General features: G+C 37.4%; 1 protein-coding gene across 14 annotated transcripts in view; it reads right to left on the bottom strand.

Moving 5' to 3' along the window:
• The window catches only part of Dlg2 (discs large MAGUK scaffold protein 2), a 2,075,786-nt gene that overhangs the window by 1,473,681 nt on the left and 575,790 nt on the right, over positions 1-26,315 (bottom strand). The window contains exon 1 of one of the 14 annotated variants that reach the window (XM_070034880.1): positions 5,147-5,170. The exons of the other annotated variants lie outside the window; for them this stretch is intronic. Coding sequence (XP_069890981.1) covers positions 5,147-5,155 — 9 coding nt within the window. The 5' untranslated portion in view covers positions 5,156-5,170. Of the gene's footprint in view, positions 1-5,146; positions 5,171-26,315 lie in introns of those variants that run through there. 14 annotated transcript variants of the gene reach the window in all.

Here is a 26,315-nt window from a genome sequence, read left to right as displayed (position 1 = left end):
TTTAACTTCCCTAAATCTGTGTTCATGCTAGTAAAATGGGAGACTATATTTTCGAGGGATTGGAAAAAAAAAATTTGTTCACTCAATATGTTTAACAAAGTAGACACATATTTGGTATTCAGTGACACAAAATGGGTGTATATTACATATTATCTAGTAAGTACTGTTATGTATTATCTAATAAAAATAATATATATATATGTATTCATATCAGCATAAGAATGTAAATTCAAGACATCATACTTGCTAGTTATATTTGCTCTACTGTTGAGTCATGACTCAAGCCCTTTATTACACTGGTCATTTTTGAGAATGGTTCTTGCTTTCTGGCTCGGAATATGTGTGGACCACCATCTATTTTTGACCTCCTACTATAGCTAGGATGACAGGTTCATATTTCCATGCCTTTAAGAAGTCATGGGCTTTTCTGCCTGGGCTGGCAGGGAATGGTGGTCTTCCTAGTCTCAACCTCTCAAGAAGCTAGGATTATAGACATGAGTCACCAGCACCTCTTTTAGAGGAACTATTTCTATTCCAAAAGACATAGTCACTCTTTTCTGCATGTAGATATCCAGTTTTCCCAACACCATTTGTTGAAGGTGTTGTATTTCTTCTAGCCTATGTTTTAGGCTCTCATTAAATAGTAGATGGCTGTTAGATCTGGGCTTTTGTTTTATTCCATTGGACTGTATCCTTGTCTGTCACCTTGCACTAATATCAATTCAATATGGATCAAAGAGCTCAATTCAAGACCTGAAACCATAAAACTACTAGAGCAAGGAGTAGGAGAAACATTTAAACTTCTCAGCAGAGGCAGGAGCTTTCTGAGTAAAGATTCAGAATCACAGCAATCAAAGAAAGACCTGGTAAAGTAGGATTATATCACATTAAAACATTTCTGCACAACATAGGACATAGTTAAGCTATAAAGTACTGAATGGGAGAAGATTTTTCCCAGACATACTTCAGATAATGGCCTAATATTCAGAATGTTCAGAGAGTTTAAGAAACTAAACCCCCTCAAAGAATCAACACTGCAATTAATAAATGGGCAAATGAGCTAAAAAGACTTCTCAGTAAAAGTAAAAAACAGGCAATGGACACATGAAGAAATATTCAACATCTCTTGCCATAAAGGAAATTCAAATCAAAACAACACTGAGATCCATTTTAGTCCTGTCAGAATATCTGTCAGTAAAAATACAAACAAAAACAAATGCTGGTGTGGATGTGGACTAAAGGAAATTAATATACTGTTATAAACAGTGTATGCATGTAAACTTGTTCAACTAATCTGGAAATCAGTATGGAGGGTCCTCAAAAAAACCAAACAGGAAAGTATCCTATACTATTATCAATTCCACTCCTGGCCATTTATCCAAAAGATTACAAACTAGAATACAGTACCAGTTCACTGCAGCACTACTCATCATAGCCATGCTATGGAATCAGCCCTGATGCCACTCAATGGACAAATATACAAAATGGAGTTTGACTCATCCATCAGCAAGAGTGATATTGGTATCCTTTGTGAAAAAAAGGGAAGGGCCTGGAGAAAATCTTTAAGTGAAGTAAGTCAGGCTCAGAGGGACTAAGGATGAAGTTTGTTCTAATGTGGAAGCTAAAATTTATAAATGCATGAATAAACACTTTGGTGTGGTAAGCAAGCACATACAAATGTAATTAACAACCCCATAGTCTATTCATGGGAGAAATCAAATGGATTTAGAAAGGCTAATTCATAGCTCAACAAAATAAGCACCAGGAAAACTGATACTCAAAAGGTGAAAGATGAGGCCAAGAAGAGAGCAGACTGCTAAAGAGAGAAAAGGGGAAGAAGAATACAGTTCTAAGACATAATGCATAGCCTACAAAATAAAAGTGAGAGAAAGGGTAGATGTGGAATAGGGGAGAATGAGAAAAGGGTGACATCGATAAAGAAGCATTGTATTTAGAAGTCACTTTGTTGAATGACAACTCCTTTGTACAACTAAAGATGACAAAAATATTAATAAAATAGTTACTGTTCTTCTACTTTTAAGCTATGTTGTTATAGAGTCATATACATATATGTGATGTTATATCCATAATAATCAGACCAGAGAAGCAATTCAGATAAAAAAAGAAGCCCGAGGTTTGGCCTCTTAACCTCCTCAAAGTCTCTCATGTTATTGCTACCTAACGTTACAGAGCAGAAACCTGGGTCTTGTGGTGTCATGGTTCAAGGTTATAAAAAGAACCATACACAATTTTTCTCTGAGGGGAAAATAATACTTATGCAGTTCCTTCAAATCGTTAAGTGGGAAAATATTTTTAAAAGGATTGGTGAAAGTCTATTGGTGGCAAGGAGACCGACTGGGGCCTGTGGCATATTTCTGGCATGTGAGGAGTATAGACAGCAGTAGAAGTTGAGAAATAGATGGTATTTTTAGAAAGCCAGATTTGGTGACAGACATTATGTAAAGCTAGTTATAACTTTTTTCCCTGAACCCCAAATTTGGATCATACATGGTCTTCCCAAAGATTTATGTCTCACTTATAAATGAAGGGATTACCATCAGGAATTGAAGAAAACATCCCATTTGTGGCATTACTGAGATATTCTATGGTACACATAGAAATAGGCAGAATTTTAAGTATTATGAAAAACTTGAACACATGATCATCAAAAAAAAAAAAAAAAACAGGGTAAAAGAGAGGCTAAGGCTTCTGTCCTGTGAGACTAGAGCCCTTAGTTAAACTAAGAGAAATAGAGGACCAGAAGAAATTATTGAGGTTGTACTTCTTCAGTCTTACATATGAGAGATTTGAAGTTATTGTAGGGCCTACTGAACAGCAACAACAAAAAACTATCAGCAATTGGAATACTAAAATAGGAAAGCCTATTTTAAAAATTATAAACCATTTACAATTGCAGCTCAATTTTTCTTCTTAAGCCAGTAATACTTTACTACTGTGGTATAAAAAGTTGCATAATCCATTAATTTATAAAGAATGAGTCAACTGTTGGGGAATAGATGGTTTAAAAACAAAATGAAGCACAAGTACTATGGAAATACTTGGTGCCTACCTGGGAAGATAGCATTAGACAATCACTGAAAGCTGTTGAACACTAATGGGAGGAAGGGCAAGGGAAAGAAATAAATGAGGTTAATCTAAGTAAATTGTAGTGTGTGTGTGTATAAAATCCCTTTGTACAATTAGTATAAGCTAAACTGAATCACAGGAAAGTCATATAGGCTATGTTGCGGACAGTTACCAGAAGGAGTGGGAAGGCCAACTGAGGATGGAGGAGAATGAATCCAGGTACTGTAATTGCATGTATGAAAATACAAGAATGAATCCATTGACATTGTTTTAAGAAAGGAGGAAGGCAAAGCAAAGAATGAGATGGTGAGTCTGAAGGAGTGCATTGTATATATATATATATATATATATATATATATATATATATATATATATATATATATATATATGGAACTGTCACATTGAGTCCTTTCCCCTTGTCCAATTACTAGAGGTTAATAAAAGTTATTTAAGAAATAAAATCAGTGCAAAGGTAAAAAACTAAGAAAAGCCCAGGAATTGGAAAGGTCAATTCTTCAATGAAATATACTGGTTGCTAGTGAAAAATTACCTGGACAATCACAACTCCTTGAAAGGTCAAAAGGATTGCCAAGCCTTGGTAGGAAGAACTAAAAAGTAAACACAGAGTGAAAGGAATTGGTCTCTAGGGGAAATATTGATGAATGTACTCAAACAGGAAATTCACCTTAGGGAACTTTTTCTTAAGAACAGCTGACAGAAAATGTGCTTTTGTGACATGGTTTTATTCTATTGAATCCATAGGATAGAAAAAAATTCCTTAACAATTTCTCTGAATCCTCAATATAATGAATGACTTTTAATAAGCTTGATCTGAAAGATGTAATGCACTTTCAAATAGCTAAGACCAAAAGTTGAGGAATCAAGACTTCCTTCTAGCATTAGAATGTATTACTGGAAAACCTCAAGGTATTCACCACAACTGAAAATCAAATAGCCTGGAAAAGCCATATAATAAGTACATGTCTACAAACAAAATAATTGTTTCAGCTAATTCAAAGTAATATTCAATTTAAAAACATTTGTAGGCCAGGCACTGGTGACTCATGCCTGTAATCCTAGCTACTCTGGAGGCTGAGATCTGAAGATCAAGGTTCAAAGGCAGCCCAGGCAGGAAAAGTCCATGAGACTCTTATCTCCAATAAACCACCAGAAAACCAGAAGTGACGCAGTGGCTCAAGTGGTAGAGTGTGAGGCTTGAGCTGAAGAGCTGAGGACAGAGCCCAGGCCCAGAGTTCAAGCCCTACAACAGACAAAAAAAAAAAAAACCTAGGAAAATAAGCTTTTTATTAGCATATATTGATTGTACAAGAAGGTTACATGGTGGCATTTCACGCATTCATACATCACCTTGATCCAATGATCTGCCCCATCTCTCCCTCATCCTTCCTACCCCATCTTTTTTAAATTTACTTTATTGTTATTATAGATGTGATACATAGAGGGGTTACACTTATGACAGTCATGTAATGAGTACATTTCCTTTTGTACAATGTCATTTGTCCCCTTATTCTCTCCCAGTCCATCCCTCCTGTCTCCACCCATGAGTTTTATCGTTCACTTTTATCAGTGTCCAGTGAGCTCCACTGCTGCACTTTTTTGCCCTTTTTCCTTTGAGTTCTGTTCCCTCCCTCCCACCCTCCAAAGATGTACATACGAATACACTATTTATAAGGTAGAGAAGACAGAATCATCAGAAGCTAAAAAAGAAAAAAAGCCTTTTGTATATATATATATATATATATATATATATATATATATATATATAATTTCATACAAATATGAAGAGGCACTTAGGCATTTAACCTTTGTGATTTTTTGAAACTAATCTCTTTTGGTCTCACTGTATATGACTATCTAGAATCCTGTATAGTTCGTCATCCCCCAGTGCATTTTAGGTCTAATTTCCACATATCAGAGAGAACATACACCATTTGTCTCTGATCCTGGCTTACTTCACTTAACATGATTTGTTCGAGTTTCCATATCTTGACTGTGGTGAATTGTGCAGCAATGCATATGGATGTGCGGCTGTCCTTACCTGGTTCATGATGGTCAGGTAGATGTCAAGGAGGGGTATGGCTGGATCATAGGGAACATCTATGTTTAGTTTATTGAGGAACCTCCAGCCTGCTGTGCAGAGTAGTTGTACTAGTTTACATTCCCACCAGTAGTGCAGTAAATAGATCCTTGCTTGTCACCATGCACTAACATCAATTCAAAGTGTATCAAAGATCCCAACATCAGATCTGGAACATTGAAACTACGCCAAGAGAGAATAGGAAAAACATTAGAACTTATAGAACTTGACAAGTGGGACTACATCAAAATAAAAAAGTTTCTGCACAGCTAAGGACGTAGTTACTAAACTAGAAAGACAGCCAACCAATTGGGAAAAGATTGTTACCATCAATAAAAGGTCAAATATACAATATATAAAAGGAGCTCAAGAAACTAACTCCTTCCAAACCTGATAAAGCAATCACTAAATGGGCAAGAGAGCTAAGGAGAGACTTCTCAGAAGAGTTAAGAACAGCACAGAAACAGAGGAGGAAATGCAAATCAAAACAACTGAGATTCCATCTCACCCCAGTTAGATTGGCTAACACTGTGAATTCAAACAACAAATGCTGGCAGTAATGTAGGAAAAAAGGAACCTTCTCCACTTATTAAAACAGTTTCAGCAGATTTCATTGTTCTGTTTTCATACATGCATGGGAATTATTTCAATTATATTTACCCTACATCTTTTCATTCATCTTTTCCAACCCCAAGTATTTAACCCCCAAATAGGCCTGTTCTACATTTCTGCAATTCAAACAAAAAAGATGTTAAGAAGTGTGTCTCTTAATAATGAGCAGTATAAAGAAAGCCAACAAATGAAAACATAATCACAATTTTTCAGAATCTATGCAATTACTTAAGAATTAAGAGATGCAAATGATTTTTGCAAGAATAGAAATTCATTAAACATAGTTGTGCTGGTAGCTTTAGTATGGTCTTGTTTGCGATCATTTGGGTAAATGCCCAAAAGTGGGATTGCTGGGTCATAGGGGAGCTCTATGTCCAGTCTTTTGAGGAACCTCCATACTGCTTTCCAAACTGGTTGAACAAGTTTACACTCCCACCAACAATGCAGTAGGATTCCCTCTGGCTACATCCCCTCCAGCATCTGTTGTTATTAGAGTTCTTGATTTTTGCCATTCTAACTGGGGTAAGGTTGTTATCTCAATGTTGTTTTGATTTGCATTTCTTTTATGGCTAGGGAGGTTGAGCATTTCTTCATGTGTCTATTGGCCATCCTTCTTTCCTCTTCAGAAAAGTTTCTCTTTAACTCTTTAGCCCATTTGTTAATTGGGCAGTGGTTTCTTTGAGGATTTGTTGTTGGGGAATTTAATTTTTTGAGTTCCAGGTATATTTTAAATGTGAGACCCTTGTCCGTTGTTTGGCTAGTGAAGATCTTCTCCCAATTCGTGGGCTTTCTATTGATCTTGCTAGCTATGTCCTTTGCCATGCAGAAGCTCTGCAATTTCATGCAATCCCATTTGTCCAACCTTTCTTTGATTTGTTGTGTTTCTGGCTCTCTATTAAGAAAATTTCAGCCTGTGCCAAGTAGGAGACCTAGGGTTTCTCCTATTCCATCCTGTAATGTTTTCAGTGTCTGCTTTGACTCCAAGGTCTTTGATCCATTTGGAGTTGATTCTGGTGCAGGGTGATATATAAGGATCTAGCTTTAGTTTTTTACAAGTGATTAACCAGTTTTGCCAGCACCATTTACTGAAGAGGATTCCTTTCTTCCATTCTATTTTTTTAGCTCCCTTATCGAAGATTAGATGGCTATAGGTCTGTGGGTTCATTTCTGGGTTTTCAATTCTATTCCATTGGTCCTGAGATCTGTTCTTGTGCCAGTACCAAGCTGTTTTGATTACTATGGCTTAGTAGTAGAGTTTGAAATTTGGTATTGATATTCCTCCAGCACTGTTCTTTCTGTTAAGGATCATTTTTGCTAGCATATGTCTGAGACGAGCAGATATGGTCAGATAATGTTGATGTTAGGCAAAATGAACCCCAAGATAAGGACTCAAATATTTTTTTCTTTCTTGATATTGTTTCTAACATATTTATAAGATATTTCTTTGTTGCTTCGTATGTCCCTCCCCCACAGATAACCCTTGTTTTCACTGTATTTGATGTATGTATAATTTGTGGAGGGGAAGGGAAAAACAAATTGTTTAAATAGGGATACATGTTGACCCATTGCAACAATGAGATGTACAAGTCATTATGTCGAAAAGCAAACTTTACAACTTTGGCGCAGGGGTGCGGTTGGGGGGGGAAGGGAAGGGGAGATTGAGGGGATGGGAAGGGGAAATAAAGTAGGAGGCAACAATGATTGATAAGAAATGTACTCATTACTTTGCTCATGTAATTGTAACCCATCTGTATGGTATTTTCACAATAAAAATAAACTTATTAAAAAATAAATTCATGAAAGTTCTCTAATATATAAATATAAGTGTTCTAAATATCTAATAAACAAAGAATTTATGATAGTCTTTAATGAACAGTCACTACAATTGATAGTTTAGAATGAAATGCTATAGGACATAATTATAATATAGTATGAGAATTACAAGAATACACCACTACTTCTACTTTGAAAGCTTTGGTGATTCTTTTGGGAAATCAGATGCTCTATTGAGAGCATGATCAAAGTGTTGAACTATTGCAAGGAAAATACACCCATAATTTATATAAAGCATCAGTCTTTATCTATACCTGTAGATTCCATTAACTCCAGTCAACATGAATATTTGAATGTTTTTATTATGTACATTAAAATCCTGTTGAATATGTTATTTTCTTATCAGAAATCAAAATTATTTTTAAAGATGATGGTAGTATTTTATAAGTGTTTTCTCAGATACTCCACAGTGTACACCCAAATTATCATATCTTGTTTTATACCCAGAGATACTAAGGCAGAGAGTAACTGGCTGACTTATTCAAGAGCCCAACATGTTTAATGGCAGAATTGAAGTTATAACATACTTGCTAGTCTCCAAATAGCAAACAGAGCTAAAATGTTTTAACAAATTGTTATAATGTCAAGTATAATTTCAACATTTCTAAAAACATTTTTTTTACTTTGTCTTTACTTCTTTGAGAAAAACAGTTCATTGCTAGAGCAAGGCTCTGTCATGTGTGCAACCATGTAGAAGTGCAGACAATAATTGCTTCGGTTGAAAGCCTCTCTATTTAAAGCCTTGACAAAAAAACCTCAGAAAACTTTATTCTTCACTTCAAAATGTGCACAATTGTCTTCCCTCTTTGTTCTGAACTAAAACAAACTGTATTGTCCACCATACCTTAATAACATTTAGGCTTTTCCATCCCAATTATTTAAAATTTCTTAGCACTATAAAAAGAAATTGGAATCAGTTACTTTTGCTGCTCGCTGTCTGTTCCAGGAGCTACAGTGAGGTCACTAGTCAGGACCAGCAGTGTCCTAGAGGTAAGGAACCATCACCCAGCTCCATCTGGGAACCATTACTAATATCTACTTTCTGTTACTGAATCCTAGCATTATCTAATCACCTTTTTATCTTCTAATATTTATTTTTTTAATTTAATTTTATTTTATTTGTGAACATACTGTACAGAGGAGTTACAATTACATGGGCAGGATAATGCGTACATTTCTTACCAAGCATTGCAGCCTCCTCCTTTGTTTACCCTTCACATCCCTTCCCAGCCTCCCCCCTCCCCCCCAATCCCAATCCCAATCCTTCTCCTTCCCCCCCTTCCCCCCCCCCCCCCGCACCAACGTTGTAAAGCTCGTTTTGGACATGACAACTTGTGCTTCTCATTGTTGCAACAGGTCCACCTGTATCCTTAAACAACTGGTTTTTCCCCATCTCCTCCACAAGTTATACTGACATCAAATATAGTGAAAGCAGGGGTTATACTGTGGGGGAGGGACATACAAAGCAACAAAGAGATAATCTTATAAATGCGTTAGAAACACATGCATAAAAGAAAAAAACATTAAAATACATATCTAAGGGTTCATTTTCCTGACATCACATTATCTGACCTTTTCCACTTGACTCTCTTCTAATATTTATATAGAAAGGCATTATGGGAAAAATTCAGAATATAATGTCTGAAAATATCCACAACTAAAAGTTTCAAGAATGTGGGCGTCTATGTAGGAATTCACCTTATTCTCCAAGGAAATAGGAAACTGTTACCTCAGAAAATATCTTTTATTTTTTCCCTGAGCATCTAGAGAAATCAGCTGTCAGTTGAGGAATACATTATATGTCATGCTGAAAATTATATTTAACCAGATTCAGTTCTACTAAGAAATAAGCCTTCTTTTCATTCCTTCTGACCAATGCTAGAAAGAAGTTTAAAATAGTCAAAGACAAATCTTAGTAATCCTCCTTTCACTGCTCCCTCCCTACCTGTACTCCCTTGATTCCTCTATTTCTCTTCTATTAACTCTCTAGATGTTCAAGGATTTCATTTGCCATTCATTTATTCTACAAAATTCCTGAGTCTTAGCCCATTTGAGATTCTGTAACAAAGCACTCTAAGTTGGTAACGTATTTTTTCCTCAAATAAGTTTTGGAGGCTGGACTTCAAGAGAGAGAGCTAGAGACACACTAGTGAGGGGCTAGGTTCTCACTGATCATTGTCTTCTCACTGCAAGCTCACATGAAAGGGCTGGGGTATATCTTTAGAGCCACTACTATGATGCAACTACATCCACTCATGAGGACTTGGCTGTCATGACTGACTCAACTCCCTAAGTCCCCATCACCTCATATCACCTTGAAGAGTTAGTACTTCAACATACACATTTTGGGAAGAGACTTTTAGACCATAGAGATTTCCCAAGTGCCAGGAACTATGAAAAGAAAAATATGCAGTGGCAGTTGTATGTTTTCATATATATTTACACATCTTGATTTTTAAATAACTTAAGTATACATCATGTTTAGCAAAAAAAAAAAAGTGGAATAGGCAGAAATTTTATGTAGGTATTGAAAATAGAGCTTTCCTAGATTTTTTCAATGTGAGTCCACTAATTACCATAAAGTGAACTACTTTTAACATTTATTAATATCAAAGACAAATCAGGAATGTCATTTGATAGCAGAATAGATGGATAGTGGAAAACATGTAAGATTTATCAGGAGGATATCTGATTCTACTAGAGTTCTAGGATCTGAAAGATGAATCTGACTTGGAGCTGAAGGTATTTTGCTAAGCAATGTAAGAGATTTAAAAAATGGCAGTATTTCAGAGGAAGTTAACGGTCATTCTCAATGTTACTATTTATGAAATACAATAAACACCATGAAAAATCTGTCCTTCGATAATTTGAAAAGTTCTAAGTAGATTTTTTTTTTTATTTTTTTTGTTCGGTCGTGGAGCTTGAACTCTGGGCCTGGGCGCTGTCCCTCAGCTCTTCAGTTCAAGGCTATCGCTCTACCACTTGAGCTACAGCACCACTTCCCATTTCCTGGTGGTTTATTGGAGATTGGAGTCTCCCAGTCTTTCCTGCCTGGGCTGGCTTTGAACCTCGATCCTCAGATCTCAGCCTCCTGAGTAGCAAGGATTACAGGCGTGAGCCACCCGCGCCTGGCTCTAATTAGATTTTAGATATGAGGTCCTTGTCCATTGTATGGCTAGTGAAGATCTTCTCCCAGTCTGTGGGCTTTCTATTGATCTTGTTAGCTATGTCCTATGCAGAAGCTCTCCAGTTTAATGCCATCCCAATTGTTCAACCTTTCTTTGATATGTTGTGTTTCTGGCTCTTCATAAAGAAAATTTTGACCTGTGCCAAGGAACCCTAGAGTTTCTCCTATTCCATCCTATAATGTGTTTAGTGAATCTGCTTTTTACCTCAAGTTATTTGCCATTTGGAATTAATTCTGGTGCAGGGTGAATATAAGGATCTAACTTTAGTTTTCTATAGGTGTTTAATCAATTTTGCTACCACCATTTGTTGAAGATATAAAAGAAAGAAAATTAACAAAAGTGCAGAGATAGTCAAGTTCAAGGTTTAACAAATAGAGCCAGACTTTTTTTTTTTTTTTTTTTTTTGGTCATGCGGCTTGAACTTTGGCCCTGAGCATTGTCCCTCAGCTCTTCAGTTCTAGGCTAGTACTTTACTACTTGAGCCACAGTGCCACTTCTGGTTTTCTGGAGGTTTATTGAAGATAAGAGTCTCATGGACTTTCTTGCCTGGCTGACTTTGAACTGTGATCCTAGATCTCAGCCTCCTGAGTAGCTAGGATGACAGGAGTGAGCTACTGGTACCCAGCATAATATTTCTTTTAAAGGTGATTAAGGATGAAAAGTAGGGGGATACTAAAATATGCTTTAAAATTAATCTAACACACATGAGTATGTTGCAAGTTGTAATAAAGGAGTTAAGATTAGATTTTTCTGTCATTCAAAGTAAAATTAGTTTGGAGAAATAAGAATTGTCCAACCAGAAGCTTACAGAAGACAGGGAAAAAATGGCTCTTGTCCCTCTCCATTTTTTAATTATAGACAAATGAGATTTTCACTTTAAATAACTTCTAGGATTTTCAAATATTAAAAATAGGTTTACTTGTGGATAGAAATTTTAGAATAATCCTTGAATAAGTGCTCACATTCGCTAATTAATTGAAAACTATTATTTTTTAATAGTGGAAGGCTCGACTATAAGTGACCTACAGAAAAACTTCAAAATCGGCCCAATACTACATGCTATAATTTCCACTGTCACTTTTTTCTATTGTACTGAATAAATTACAGAAGTCAGAAAAGCTTTTGGCTTTGTGAGAAAATGTAGGCGAGACACTAAAGGAAGACTGTAGGAGGAAACGTCTACTAGTGAGAAAATTAAATCCCCAAAGAGCAAAGGGAGAATTTAAATTTCTAAGGCACTTAGATTCTTGGTATGTAGTAGCCCAGACAAATGTTAAAAATAAGCCTGTGTTTGGGGGTGGGGAGTGTTAAACTTACTCTTCTTGCTCTTTGGCACTTAGAATTATAGAACTTCTGAAACAGAACTTGAGGTGCTATCTGCAGTTTGAACTCCTTATCACTGCCCTGCCCCCACCCAATCACTTCCAAAAAGGCCTCTTTACACGTGGATCTTTAAAAAGAAACCATTGTATAATAAACAGCATAGCTCTTCATTGAAGACAATTTCTAAGTTCTTTTGGTCACTTGGGTTGGGTTTACAAGCTGACTTGGAAGAACTGGTTTATATTTTCACAGTAACAGTCATTCCTATAGAAAGCTGATTCTTCTATTTTCCCAAATTCTCCATTGAAGGCTAGATTAAGACATTCAGGGAAATAGCAATAGGCTTAATGTCACTTTTTAAGCGAGCTGTTGCTTGTCGATTACATTGACCAAGTTTTTTTTTTTTTTTCAAACTTCTTTCTTTAAAGAATTCTCTGCTTGCCGGGCGCTGGTGGCTCACGCCTGTAATCCTAGCTACTCAGGAGGCTGAGATCTGAGGATCGCGGTTCAAAGCCAGCCCGGGCAGGAGAGACCGTGAGACTCCTGTCTCCAATAAACCACCAGAAAACCGGAAGTGGCGCTGTAGCTCAAGTGGTAGAGCACTCACCTTGAGCTGAAGAGCTGAGGGACAGCGCCCAGGCCCAGAGTTCAAGCCCCACAACCGACAAAAAAAAAAAAGAATTCTCTGCTTTGTGGTAATTTAAATTAATTTTGTCTTAACAGCTAGAAGGATCCTTAGGTGACTCCAAAAGATGCTTTGAAAGCTAAATGGTTCTATTTTCAGCTTGAAATTGGCATACTTGTTATTTACTTTTGGCTTAACACTAATAGAGGTATTAATAGCCTCAAAAGACAACCTGGCGCTTAATGGTCAGCAATATTAAGTGTTCTTCCTTATATTAAAAGCTGCTCTCTTCCAATTGCTGTCCCCCAATTTGTTTAATTTTCATCTACTCACATTTCCTCAGACCTCACTTCCCCCCTGGATATTCTTCAAACTTCCACTCTTACTACCTGGGTTCAATTTTTAGTCTCACAGTGTTTTAGTTGTCACTTGGGACAAATCAGCCAGTTCCATACGTGATATGAGAACATTTGTTTCATAACATTGTTGGAAAGACTAAATTAGATAATGCTGAAAATGACTACAGAAGTAAGTGAAGCATGCAAAAAAGTAACTTGTATATGTTGTGTTATGTAGTTCCAAGGCCCTGGCTAGCAAATATTTCCCTGTCTGGATGCATTCGTATCTGTTAGTCTCTTTAAATTCTTGGGATCCAAGAAATAAAAGAGGAAAAGAAATAAGCAGAGTTCAAATTTAAAATTAAAATTATATTAACATCAAGGTCAGTGAAGATCTGTATTTTTATACATAGTTAAGTTTCTTGAGGACTTTTGTTGTTGTTGTTGGTCATGGGGCTTGAACTCTGGGACTGGATGCTGTCCCTCAGCTCTTCAGCTCAAGGTGAGTGCTCTACCACTTGAGCCATAGGGCCACTTCCAGTTTTCTGGTGGTTTATTGGAGATAAGAGTCTCATGGACTTTTCCTGCCTGGGCTGATTTTGAACTGTGATCCTCAGATCTCAGCCTTGAGTAACTAGGATTACAAATATGAGCCACCAATGTCTAGCTTGAGGACATTTTTGTGTGTGCTGGTCCTGGAGTTTGAACTCAGGGCCTGGGTGCTGTCCTTGAGCTGGTTTGCTCAAGGTTAGGGCCCTACCATTTGAGACACAGCTCCAATTCTGGCTTTTGTGCTGCTTAGTTGGAAATAAGAATCTCAGACTTTCCTGCCCAGGCCTGCTTCAAACCTCCATCCTCAGATCTCAGCCTTCTGAGTAGCTAAATTACAGGTTTAAGTTGTCAATGCCCAACACAATTTTTACATTCTGAAAATGGTGAATAAAAATAGTTAACAGCATATCGGAAATGTTTCTAAGAGGGATAAATGGTAAATCTTATAGTTTTTGCAGACTACATGGTTTGTATCAAATTCTAAGCGGTGCTGCTATAGGAAAAGATAACTATCGATTCATTGACTATATGTAAATGAATGTGGTTGTGTTCCAATAAAATTAATCTATGAATATTGAAAATTGAATTTCATGTAATTTTCATGTGTCATAAAATATTATCCAGCTTTGTGTGTTTTTCTTTTCTAACCACTTCAAAGCATTAAAGCCATTCTCAGCTTTCAGCTGCCTAGAATCCCAAGAAGCTATCTTTGACCTAATGGCAATTATCTGTCTAGCTCAAAGATGAAAGGAGGTAGGATCACACTAATTTCCATTAAACTAATATAGAAATAGTTTCTTACTAGACAGACTAGAAGTAGGACAAAGACAACGGTGCAAGGATAAAGATGGCTCAAAGCAGAACAGTGGACTAGATCATTGAAATGGAAATTCTTTGAAAGACATTATGTGGTTGATATTTTTTCTTTAGTCATTGGTATTTCAAGAATTTACATTGTTTTTGACCATCCAACTGATTAGCATATGGTGGTATTGTTTAGTATTAAGAATGTGAAAACTAGAGTCTAGCTTTTGGGTACCTTTAAGCCAGTTGTTATTAGTGTGATTTTAATTTAGTAAACAGTCTAAATGTCCTCACATGTTAACTGGTCACCAAAATAACACCCACCAGTATGACTGTAATACAATTATGACACTATATTTAGAGTGGTTAACAAAATGTCATTCCTAAACTCAGCCTATGTAGAAAATATATAAACCTCATGAACAAAGCATGTATTAAGTCTACTTTATGAATCACCTAGAGTTATTTCTTCAAAGAGTACTAGTTCATCTCTACCTTTTTAACAGCAGCATAAATAGCTCATTGGAAAGCTTGTTAGAAATAAAACTTAAGATCACCATAAAGCTAGGAAATTTGATAGTCTAGCAACTGCTCCACATAGCTGTGATGTATGTTAAGAGTTTGAAAACCAAAAGACTAGTTGAAATTTGGTTAAATAATATCATCCGTCAAAGATATGAGTGTAAATTTTTTATGTGCCCAAACCAGGGCTTGAATTCATACTTCTTGCTCTTCATTGAGTTTTGTTCATAGGTAACACCTTCACTTAAGCCATGCCTGAAAGCTCAGCCTTATACTGGTTAATTGACAATGGAGTATTGAGGGCTTTTTTTTGCCTGGACTAGCTTCAAATTGGAGTCCTCTAGGTTTCAATCTCTCAAGTAGTTAGGATGACAGGAATGAACCTCTAGTGTCTGGATGGTTATAAACTTGACAAATAAAATGATGTCATTAGATTCTCACACAAACAGAATTTCTGTGAGAATATTGTGACTCAGAAAGAGTCACTGATCTGGGCAGGTGTCACTGATCTGGGCAGGTGTCACAGTAAGCACTCATGCCCCACATTCTTGCTCTAGGCACATTCAGCTTTTACCTGATGTTAAGAATGGCCATGGGATGAGAAGGTGAGGATAGAATATGGACAATAGTTACCTGACTATTATCCTCAGTAACCTATGTAGAAAAGTACTAGGCTACTTGTCCACTGTCTATCTTCCCTTCTTTACTAACAGAACCTCAGTTTGCTTCAGAACAACACAGCTAATAATGGGCAATAATCTAGAACAATTTAACAGACATTTCCAAATCATTTTATGGTCCTGTTCAATTAAATAAAAATTTTGACGGCAATTATAGTTTCAAGAGTCGTTGAAAGATCCTTCCAAGTGTACAATCTGAGCTAGCATGTGTCTTTTGCCATTTTTTCCCTATTTGAGGGAGGTGGGACTATGGTTTGAACTTGGGGCCTCATACATGCTAGACAAGTGTTCTACCACTTGAGCCACACACTCAGTTATTTTCTTTCTTTTTTTGGGGATGTGGGGGGTGGGGTCCGGTTATGGGGCCTGAACTCTGGGCCTGGGCACTGCTCCTCTGCTCTTCAGCTCAAGGCTAGCGCTCTACCCCTTGAGCCACAGTGCTACTTCTGGCTTTTTTCTTTTTGCTTATGTGGTGCTGAGGAATCGAACCCAGGGCCTCATGCATGCAAGGCAAGCGCTCTACCACTGAACCACCTTCCCAGCCCCCATCACCTATTTTCTTTCTTGTTAAACTTGAGCTTTGATACCATGCCTATTTGGATTATTACATGTTCCCAAGAAGACATAAGGTAAAATGATAAGCTTAGCAAAATAAAAACACCCAAGGAGAATGAGTAGGCCATCTTGGAGTCCCTATATCATCTTAGAATGAATGTAGCAGAAGTATGTAGTTATGTGAGAGAAAAATCTTATTTAATCCGTTATTTAATCTTAACTGATGCTCAGTTTAAAAAAAGAGAAAGATAATTGACAGCCTTGACATTCTTAAAGTAAAATAGAGTTGTAAAATATGCAAAACCTCTGGGACCAATTCAAAGAACTTTTTTTTATCATGGCCTTCCAATCCCACTCTCAATTTCCCAGTTTTCTGCCCATCTACATTTTCAGTGTTTCTATCTTAACTCCACACACTTGTTAATTTCTGATTGCTCAGCCTGCAATAGGCCATTCACTTTCTTGGCACCTTGTAAACTCTTATTTTTCAAATAAATTCTGATATCTTGTCCTCCATTATAACTTCAATGGCTTTGGCTTGACTAAGCATTGTTTCTTACATTCTCCTAATTCCTTATATGAGGCCGTTATAAGATAGCAGTGACATTTTTGTATCTCCTCTCTATGCTCAAAACTTGATGAAGACCTTTCTAAATCTCTATCTACAAAACATTTTGTAGATGTTTTGATAAGAAATTATTTGTTTAAATATTAAATTTAATATATTTAAATGATATTAAATATAATGTTTGTAGGTCCCATGGTTTCCCTTATTTGTAATATCTAGTATATATATGAGTCAAGCAGAAAAGGTCAGATAATGTGATGTCAGGAAAATGAACGCTTAGATGTGTATTTTAATGTTTTTTTTCTTTCATGCATGTGTTTCTAACGCATTTATAAGATTATCTCTTTGTTGCTTTGTATGTCCCTCCCCCACAGTATAACCCCTGCTTTCACTATATTTGATGTCAGTATAACTTGTGGAGGAGATGGGGAAAAACCAGTTGTTTAAGGATACAGGTGGACCTGTTGCAACAATGAGAAGTACAAGTTGTCATGTCCAAAACGAGCTTTACAACGTCGGTGCGGGGGGTGGGGGGGGAGAAGGCAGGGGTGGGGTGGGAAGGAGAAGGATTGGGATGGGGGGGAGGGGGGAGGTTGGGAAGGGATGTGAAAGGTAAACAAAGGAGGAGGCTGCAATGCTTGGTAAGAAATGTATGCATTATCCTGCACATGTAATTGTAACTCCTCTGTACAGTATGTTCACAAATAAAATAAAATTAAATTAAAAAAATAAATATAATGTTTGCATCATTTACCTAGTTGTATTATACAAAAGCAATATACAATGCCAAGTATTAAACTCAGAGCTATCGCTGTGTTTTTTAGTGTGCACATACGTTCTATGTTGTCTATGAACTGTTTGTCTACCTAGAGCTGTTATAACTCAGCCCCAGAGTCACACGTAACATTACCTTTGGTAACTGTTTCAATTAGTTTGATAATGAGTGGAATTTGTATTACATATCTTCATTACCTCCACTCTTCAACTCATTAGTTCATCAAACTAATTGAAACAGTTACCAAAGGTAAATGTTACGTGTGACTCTGGGGTTGAGTTATAACAGCCCTAAGTAGACAGGTCACAGATAATAGAACGTATGTGCACACTAAAATCACAGCGATAGCTCTGAGTTTAATACTTGGCATTGTATATTGCATTTGTATAATACAACTAGATAAATGATACAGACATTATATTTAATATCATTTATATATGTTAAATTTAATATTTAAACAAATAATATCTTATCTTCCTTTTATCAGTGCAAGACTAAGAAGTGGCATTCTTCCAGCCAAAGTCAATGATTTTTAATCTTCTATTTATTAATTTAAAATTGTTTTATGTATTTGCTGCTTTTACAATAAAAATGCACTAAAGGAAACATGTTGGTCTATGGCCAGATGACACATTTATTGAGCTCCTCTTGACATTTGATGTTATCACTTACTTATTTGTGGACAGCACCCAGAGGACAACACAAATACATTATTAATTTTTACTACTAATGGCATTGCATTTACAAATGTTCTGTGTTTTAATCAATGCTAATGTCAATCTATGACCCTATGTAGTAAGCACGGTTTTTTCCTATATGAAGCCCTTTCAGTTTATATTAATTTCCTTGAATTTGGGTTTCCCATTTAGTCTATAGAAATTCCAAGCTGTAAACCACCCCATTCCTCCCTATCTAGATTAAAATGTATATATGTACTACACACTGTTGGTTCCTTATCCATCATCGGTGCCCATTCATCCCATTCTGTTAGGATGGGCACTGGTGATGGATACATTAGTAATATGTACTTTTTAAATATATATGTGTATTTATATATACACACACTTTTTAAATATATCTTGAAAGAGTCAGGAGAAAATGATCCCCTCTAATCTAAGGGATGTGTGCTGATAAGCTGCAGGCAGCCACTTTGATAACATGATGGGAGACTATATGAGGCCTAGTTTTCAAAACAGAATGTAGAAAGAAAAAGCAAAACCAAAGGGATAGTTTGTCACTTTGGACAACTTGAGTTTTTTGACTCCACTAATATAGAAATACACCGACGTCTAGCTCTCTTATGTGAGACAGCATTTTTTTTTTTTTGCCTTTTTTAAAGCAGAGAACACTTGAGCCACAATCCTCCTAATCTCTACCTCCTAAGTATGATTACAAGAATGAGCCACTATGCCTGGTTAAGAAAGAAGTCTCAATTTTTAAGTAAATTTGAGTTGATATTTACAAAGGTCCTAACCCCAAATGCCTGCTTCCCTATCCAGCACTGCTTTTTGGCACACTAACTAAACTCCTATTCCTGAGGAACATAAGCATAGTTTAAAGGCCTATGAGGATATGTGTGTGTGTGTGTGTGTGTGTGTGTGTGTGTGTGTGTGTGTGTGTGTGTGTGTGTGTGTGTGTGTGTGTCCAAGGACTTGAACTCGGGGACTGGGCACTGTACTTGAGCACTTGGGTCTACCACTTGAGCCATAGCTCCACTTCTGGCTTTTAGTTATTTTTCTTTTCTTTCTTTATTTTTTTATTTTTTTATTTTTGGCAGTTAGAGATGAGAGTCTTGAGGATCTCAGTTTCCTGAGTAGTGAGAAACTAGTGCCTGATTGGCCTTTGAAGTTTGTAAGGTCCTAGAAAAATTTGGGAAACCTTGTCCTGGCTTCAAAATGAAGATCATTAAAAATGTTATTTGATTGGCTACAAGGCATACAATCATGTCAAGTAGTCAACTGTAATACTCAACAAAATGAATATTTCTGAAATATGAGTTATTAGATTTCATGTTATTAGATTTTATGTACCCAAAATGTCATCTCATATGGAGTATCGTTATGATCTAGAACATTAAAAAAATCTCTATAGGCTGCCCAACATTTAGAATATTGTCATCTTCCATTCATGAAACATTTGATAATTGATTCTTCCTTTTATGAGAATGATCTCTGAATCTTAGATCCATGAGACACCTTATATACTAGATAAGACAACATATTAAGTAAAACAGTCTAGGGTTGGGAGCATGGTTCTAGTTGTAGAGTACCTACCTAGCAAGCACAAAGCATTGAGTTCAAACATTAGCACTGAACAAAACAAAGCAAGAACTCCATTCACAGAGATATCTAGAACAGGACTCATTCCAACACCCAAACAATTAAGGCATGTTAAAAATATTGAGGCTAATAACTTCTGACAATAACTATCAACTTTCTTTCACCAACTACATTTAACAACAAACCCCAAGTTTCTGGAAAAGAAGTGTCCAAGGTTGTCTACAGCCATGTTTTCTATGATTGGATGTGTACTCAATTTTATTCTAGTTATGTTACAACACCTTATAAAGTTTACATGCCACTAATATTTACTTTGGTGCTTGGCTCTCTCTCAACCTCCTGGATTTGCCAGTTAAACTTTCCCAGTCTTTGTTGGATCATGGCATATGCCCTTCTTTTATGCTTCATAAATTCTAGGCATATTATTTTATAAGGGTCCCTCCTTCCGTAATATCAGTCTTTAAAGAGCGTAATGTCTGTTTAATGCATTCATATCATAGCATATAGCATAATGCCCGGATATAGATATTGAGGATATAGTGCTTGAATTAGAGAACTAAAGTTCTATATGCTCTGTTGAAATATTGTGCAAATGAAGAGAGCTCAGAACTTTAAAAATTCCATTTTCTGTAAAATACACATGTATATAGAGAGCACATGCAAATATATATACACATATACAGAAATTATAGTTTAAGTTAGAATTAAATATCTGTGCAAGAAGAAACAGAATTTATGTAGCATACTTGAGAAACATTGTTAAAAAAAAAAAAAAAAGACTGGACACTCATTCAGTAGAGGTCAAAAGCAGAAAGGAAGGTCTTGGCAGTCAAACAAACCCAGATCACATAGAGAGACCTCAGGAAACGACGTTGTATGGAACTGGCTCTCTTAACTGTGGGTACTAGGCTACCACACCAATTCCATTTCTGAAGAGCTGGTTCTATTTTGAATTGTTGAGGGGAGCTCTGTAGACTCCAATGTCCCAAGTTCTTTCTATGAGATGACTCATATCTTCTGCTTTGCTTTAAAAAAAATCACTTTTTAAAGTCCTGTATCCTTCCACAAATGAAAACTCGGAAAGAGTCCCAATATAGAAACATTTTAAACATGCATAAGCTCTTCTGCATTAAAAATAAAAGACTCCCACACCCTCATCCAGTTACTGTCCTGAGACTCTTTCCCTTCACAGCCTAAACTTTGGAGTGATTGTCAATATTCATTGTTTTCACTTCCTTACCACCCACTCATCTTTCACCAGGCTCAGCCTCCCACCCCCCTCACTCCACCCAAAGAGTTCTCACTGAATTCACCAGTGACTTCTGACACCAACTCCACTGGATGGCTTCGTCCTCATTTTCCCTCTCCTCTAAGCACTATTTTATATTTTTGACAGCTTTCTTTTTTGGGGGAATGGAATGCATTTTTTACATTTCAATCCTTTACTTTCCACAGTTTGATTCTATCTTGGTTTGAATCTATTTTTCTGACCACTAAAATCTGTGTACTTTTCAGGCTCCACTACCATCGTCCATCCACTCACCCACCCAACTCATCCTTGGCCCTAATCACTTTCACTCTGTATTTGTTCTCTTCCATGCAGTTTTAATGACTCCTGTCCTTTTCACCAGAACCTGGCATACTGACTGTTCTTTAATCTAGTAAATGATACCTATCTGGTATACAACAAAATCCTAGTAGTCACCCTTGACTAGCTCTCCTCCCTCAACTCTTAATTCCATCCATCAAGAAGTCTCCATTTCATTGTGGATTGGGCAACTACCAATTAGTGCAAGCTATCTTCATGTCTCATGTGAAGTACTCTAAGAGTCTGCTTGGTTCCTATACCCAACCTGGGGCTCCCAGGCAGGAAAAGAATCCTTTTACCATGGTAGTCTCTATAAATGCAAATCTCTCATTCTTGCTCTGGCTCTTGAGTTCTGTGCTATGAACCTTCTGTGCTTGCTATGTGCCCTATCACTCAAACCATGCAACTGAACTTAGGCGTAAAAACTCTTAACAAAACAGTCTCAAATAAAATGAAGCATTATACAAAAATTATACAACATGATCAAGTGGGTTTTATTCCAGGGATGCAAGACTAAATATTAAAAATTTACAGTAAGGCATGGTAGTCTACATATGTATTTCCACCTGCATAGGAGGCTGAGGTGGGAGAATCATGTATCTCCATAGCTTGAGCTATGTAAATAAAACCACATTTCAAGAAAATGTAATAGGAGTCTAGGTATAGTGGCTCATACCTATAATCCCAACTACTTAGAAGGCAGAGATTAAGGGAATTAGAGGTTGAGGTTAGACCAAGAAAAGAGCCAGTAGAGCTTCATCTCAATAAAATTAGGCATCATGGTTTATACCATCTATAATCCCCGCTATATAGGAGTCATTAAATAGGAAGACTGCACTCCATGCCTGCAGGACAAAAAGAAATCTAGGCAACAATGCTTGATAAGAAATGCACTCATTATCTTGTTCATGTAATTGTAACCCCTCTGTACAATATTTTTACAATAAAAAAAATTTAAAAAATAAACAGAGAAATTGTAAAAAAATGACATTACTTGAATAACTAAAAAGCAAAGAACGGGCCTGGGGTGTGGTTTAAGTAGAGCACTTGTGTGGCAAGCACAAGGACCCCAATCAATACCAGTTCAGGGAGAAAAGTGTGGAGATAGGTGTGTAACTCATGGTATAGAGAGCATATTAACTTCTATCTCTGGTACAAATATGAAATTCCATCTCTAACTGCAGCCCTGCGATGAGCCCTGTTTATTCATATAGCCATTACTTAATTTCCTGAGGCAGTTTGTCATTTAATCTAGAATTTGGAGATCAGCCAACCATCCACCTGTAATTAAGGCAAAGACAGTGTAGCTTAGAGAGGTTGCTTCACTAGCCCTCAATAATAGCCTTGAACAAATACAGCCACCTTCATCCATCTACTAGTTAAAATCAAAATAACCTTGTTGAAAACCAGGCTACCATGTCCAAGTGTATTTGTTTTATCTTTTACTATTCATTGGGTTAACTTAGACTTATAGGCACATTCTAATTATTACAAATGAGGGAACTCATGCAACCCATGTTTCACACAGTGAGACCAAAGGAAGACATTCTTAGGAGAAGATCACAGGGGCTCAATGGCTCTGTGCATATGATCATATATATGATGCTTATCAAAATGAACTCCAAGAAGTGGAAACAAGAAGTTTTTATTTTACTTTTTGTGGTTCTTTTTTCTGTGTTTTCCCCCCTTTTTTGTCACTTTTTTAAATTTCTATACCTTTTGTCTTGTATGTAAGATTATATAATTAGAGGGGGAAGGAGAAGCACAGAAATGGTGCTATCATTATGTTGGAAATGAACTATACAATGTGGGGGTAGGGAAGGCTGGGAGGAGAAAAAACTGGGAGGAAATGAGGGAGGGGTGATACTGTTCAAAGAGAAATGTTCTCAATACTTGACTTGTGTAACTGTAATTCCTCTGTGTATCACCTTTACAATAAAAATAAATGGAAAAAATAAAAAACTATATGGTTGAAGCATTTTAGAGAGGTATGGAATATACTGATGGCCTGGCAAAAAGAAAAGAAAAGAAAAGAAAGGAAAGGAAAGGAAGGAAGGAAGGAAGGAAGGAAGGAAGGAAGGAAGGAAGGAAGGGAGGGAGGGAGGGAGGGAGGGAGGGAGGAAGGAAGGAAAGAAGAAAAGGAAAGAAAGAAAGAGAAAGAAAGTAAACGAAAAGCAAGCAAGCCAGGCAATCATGGTCCACACCTGTAATCCTAGCTACTTGGGAAGCTGAGAGAAGGATCACAATTCCAGATTAGCCTAAGCAGAACAATGTTTCCAAGACTATTTCATGAATAACTAGCAAATTACAAAGCTAGAAGAATGGTTCAAGTGGTTGAGCACCAGTCCAACAAGCATGAAGACCTGATTGCAAATCCTAGCATGAGGGAAAGAAGAAATAATACCTTGAGTGTATACAAATCTACCAATTTAAAATAAGGCAAAAGAAATGAGGGAAATAGAGAATATAGGAGCAGGGATGTTTATCAGGGAGGCAGAAGGACCAGAAGTGACCACTGTAGAACCAATTGCGGGTGTTGGGGATTCCTAAGAACTAGTCTTGTGTACTCTCACTATCTAAACATGCTGGTGGGGGCGGGGGGGGGGGTGGAGGTGCAGAAGCAGGGTCTCTCTCATGCTATCATTGGTATAGCTGACAAATCTTTTTGATTAAAGTAAGCATAATGAATTCAATGACTTTGGCCCACCAAAACAGTACTGACTTAACTCTTGCTGCAATTTAATTTTTGGCTTTAAGCTCATTTGGTACTCCAAGGAACCCCAACTGCATCACTGTAAATGTGAAAGAGGAAAGAGCCTCTGGGAGCCCTTATATCCTTGTATTTTTCTGGGTGACAAACCTAGTGTTTGGGGAGCCAAATGCCAGGGGGAAAGGGATTGCCCCCAGGCCCAAGTAAAGATCCTCTACAGTACCACCAGACATCAGCTCTGCCCACAGAGAATGGAGATGGCTTGGCAGGGGGTTGAAGGGACAACTTTCACTGCATTCCATTCAATTTCCCATATTGGCCCATTTTCCACCTTACCTGATAAGACATGAGATATAACTGGTAGCTGAGTAACATGTTTTTGTAGTCCTTAAGGATTGACACTATGGTTCAACAGGACCTGGAAGGGTCATTCCCAGGCCAGCTCAACCTTATTTTTCCTTCCTATTCTTAATTACTACATGGTGAGTATGAACAGCAAAGACAAGCGATGGGGCTCGTATGAACAGGCCCTTCTTCCCAAGAGAGAACAAGGAGAAGACAACCCAGGTATGTAAGTTTGGACCAAGAACCTGAGTAACTTGCTAGGAGATTACCAAGGGGTTCTCGCAACTCCAGTACAGATCAAAGTTTCTTTTTCTGGTTTCTGAGCTCAGACTTAGGGAAAACGACATTCACAAGTCCAATTCCACCTTCTTCAAGGAAAATTTCTCAAGAGAAAGCTAAGAGTGAAGATGGGAGGAAAAAAAAATCCGAGGATGACAAGAAAACCAGGAAATGTGTAAACCTAGGTGCAGGCTGTAGCTGCAGGGGAAACGTCCTGTTGCCCTCTTCCTATGCCTGGCCCTAACATCAGGGACCCTGGCACTGCATCATCACCCAAGGTATCAACTGCCTCCAGACTCCACACTGCCCACTAGTGGGAACTCTGTTCCTTTGTCTGCCTCAAGCAAGGGGAAAACAGGGAGTCCTTCAGTGGGGGTTGTTGGTGGGAAAGACTCATACCCTCTGTACTGCAGGCTGGTTGGTTACTAACATGACCAACAGTTACAGTTTGAGGTCAAGAAGCAAAACACTTCCATGGAGTATAAGTACCAGTTAATTTAGGTACAAAATGGTGACCGGGTACAAGATGGAGACACTTTGGTTTGACAGAAAAGATTGCTTTTTTACATAGTTACAACTCTCCTGCCCAACTGTCAGGATGATGTCTGCTGGCACTATCCAGTGACAGGTGACTTCATTGCCCTATTTCCTGCATTTGTCTAGCTACTGAGTCTGTCACAAGATTCTAGCTGGAAATTCAGGGAAGCTGAAAGGAGGGTGTGCTTATAGTAGCAAGCCAGTTGAGCTAGTGATAGCTGCAAATTCTAAAGAGGTCCCTCATTTTCTTTGTTGGTTGGAAATTACATCAGAAGAATCAAGGCTATTATAAGGGATATTGGGGTCCAGGACTTCAAGACACAGTATGTATGAGCAATGCTGCCACTCGGGTTAGTATGGCAGGCAATTTCACAATGTCCCTTGCCATTCAGACTTTCAGAGCATAGAGCCCCCTCTCCACAAGAACGAGACAGTATGTTGATCTCTGTCCAAGATATCCCTCCTTCGCTTTTAGATGGAAACCAGTGCTTCCAAAATAGGATTGCCACTAGAATGTCTCCTTAAAAATGGAAAATTCTCAGCTCAGGAAAATATGCATCATTTTCTGACACATAGCCACAAGATCTACTGGGAGATAGGGACAGTTGGAGGAAAAATGATCTGAGGTTCATCTGTTTCTACATAAGGTATTGTTCTGAGAGGATAAGGAATGTAGATTGGATGGACAGACTTAGGTGGCTTTTCAAACTTTCCAACAACTAACCCAGGTATATGATCCAGCCTGGAAAGACATCGTGCGATTGTTGTATAAGCCTGACTTCTCTGGAGAAACAGGGTATCAAATCAAAAGAGCTGAGATTCCTATAAAGGACCATGCAAACCATAGGATTTATGTTTCTTTCTCTTTTTTTTTAGGACTTATGTTTCTTTGGGCCTGGCTTGTTTCACTTAATATAATTTTTTCCAAGTCTTTCCATTTCCTAACAAATGGGGCGATGTCATTCTTTCTGATGGAGGCATAGAATTCCATTTTATGTATAGGTTCCCTTATTTGCA

Source organism: Dipodomys merriami, unplaced genomic scaffold (genome assembly GCF_024711535.1).
Source record: "Dipodomys merriami isolate MVZ:Mamm:240054 unplaced genomic scaffold, mDipMer1.0.p SCAF_25, whole genome shotgun sequence".
NCBI lineage: Eukaryota > Metazoa > Chordata > Mammalia > Rodentia > Heteromyidae > Dipodomys > Dipodomys merriami.
The sequence above is the reverse complement of the archived record's forward strand: the minus strand, read 5'-3'. Positions and strand labels throughout refer to the sequence as shown.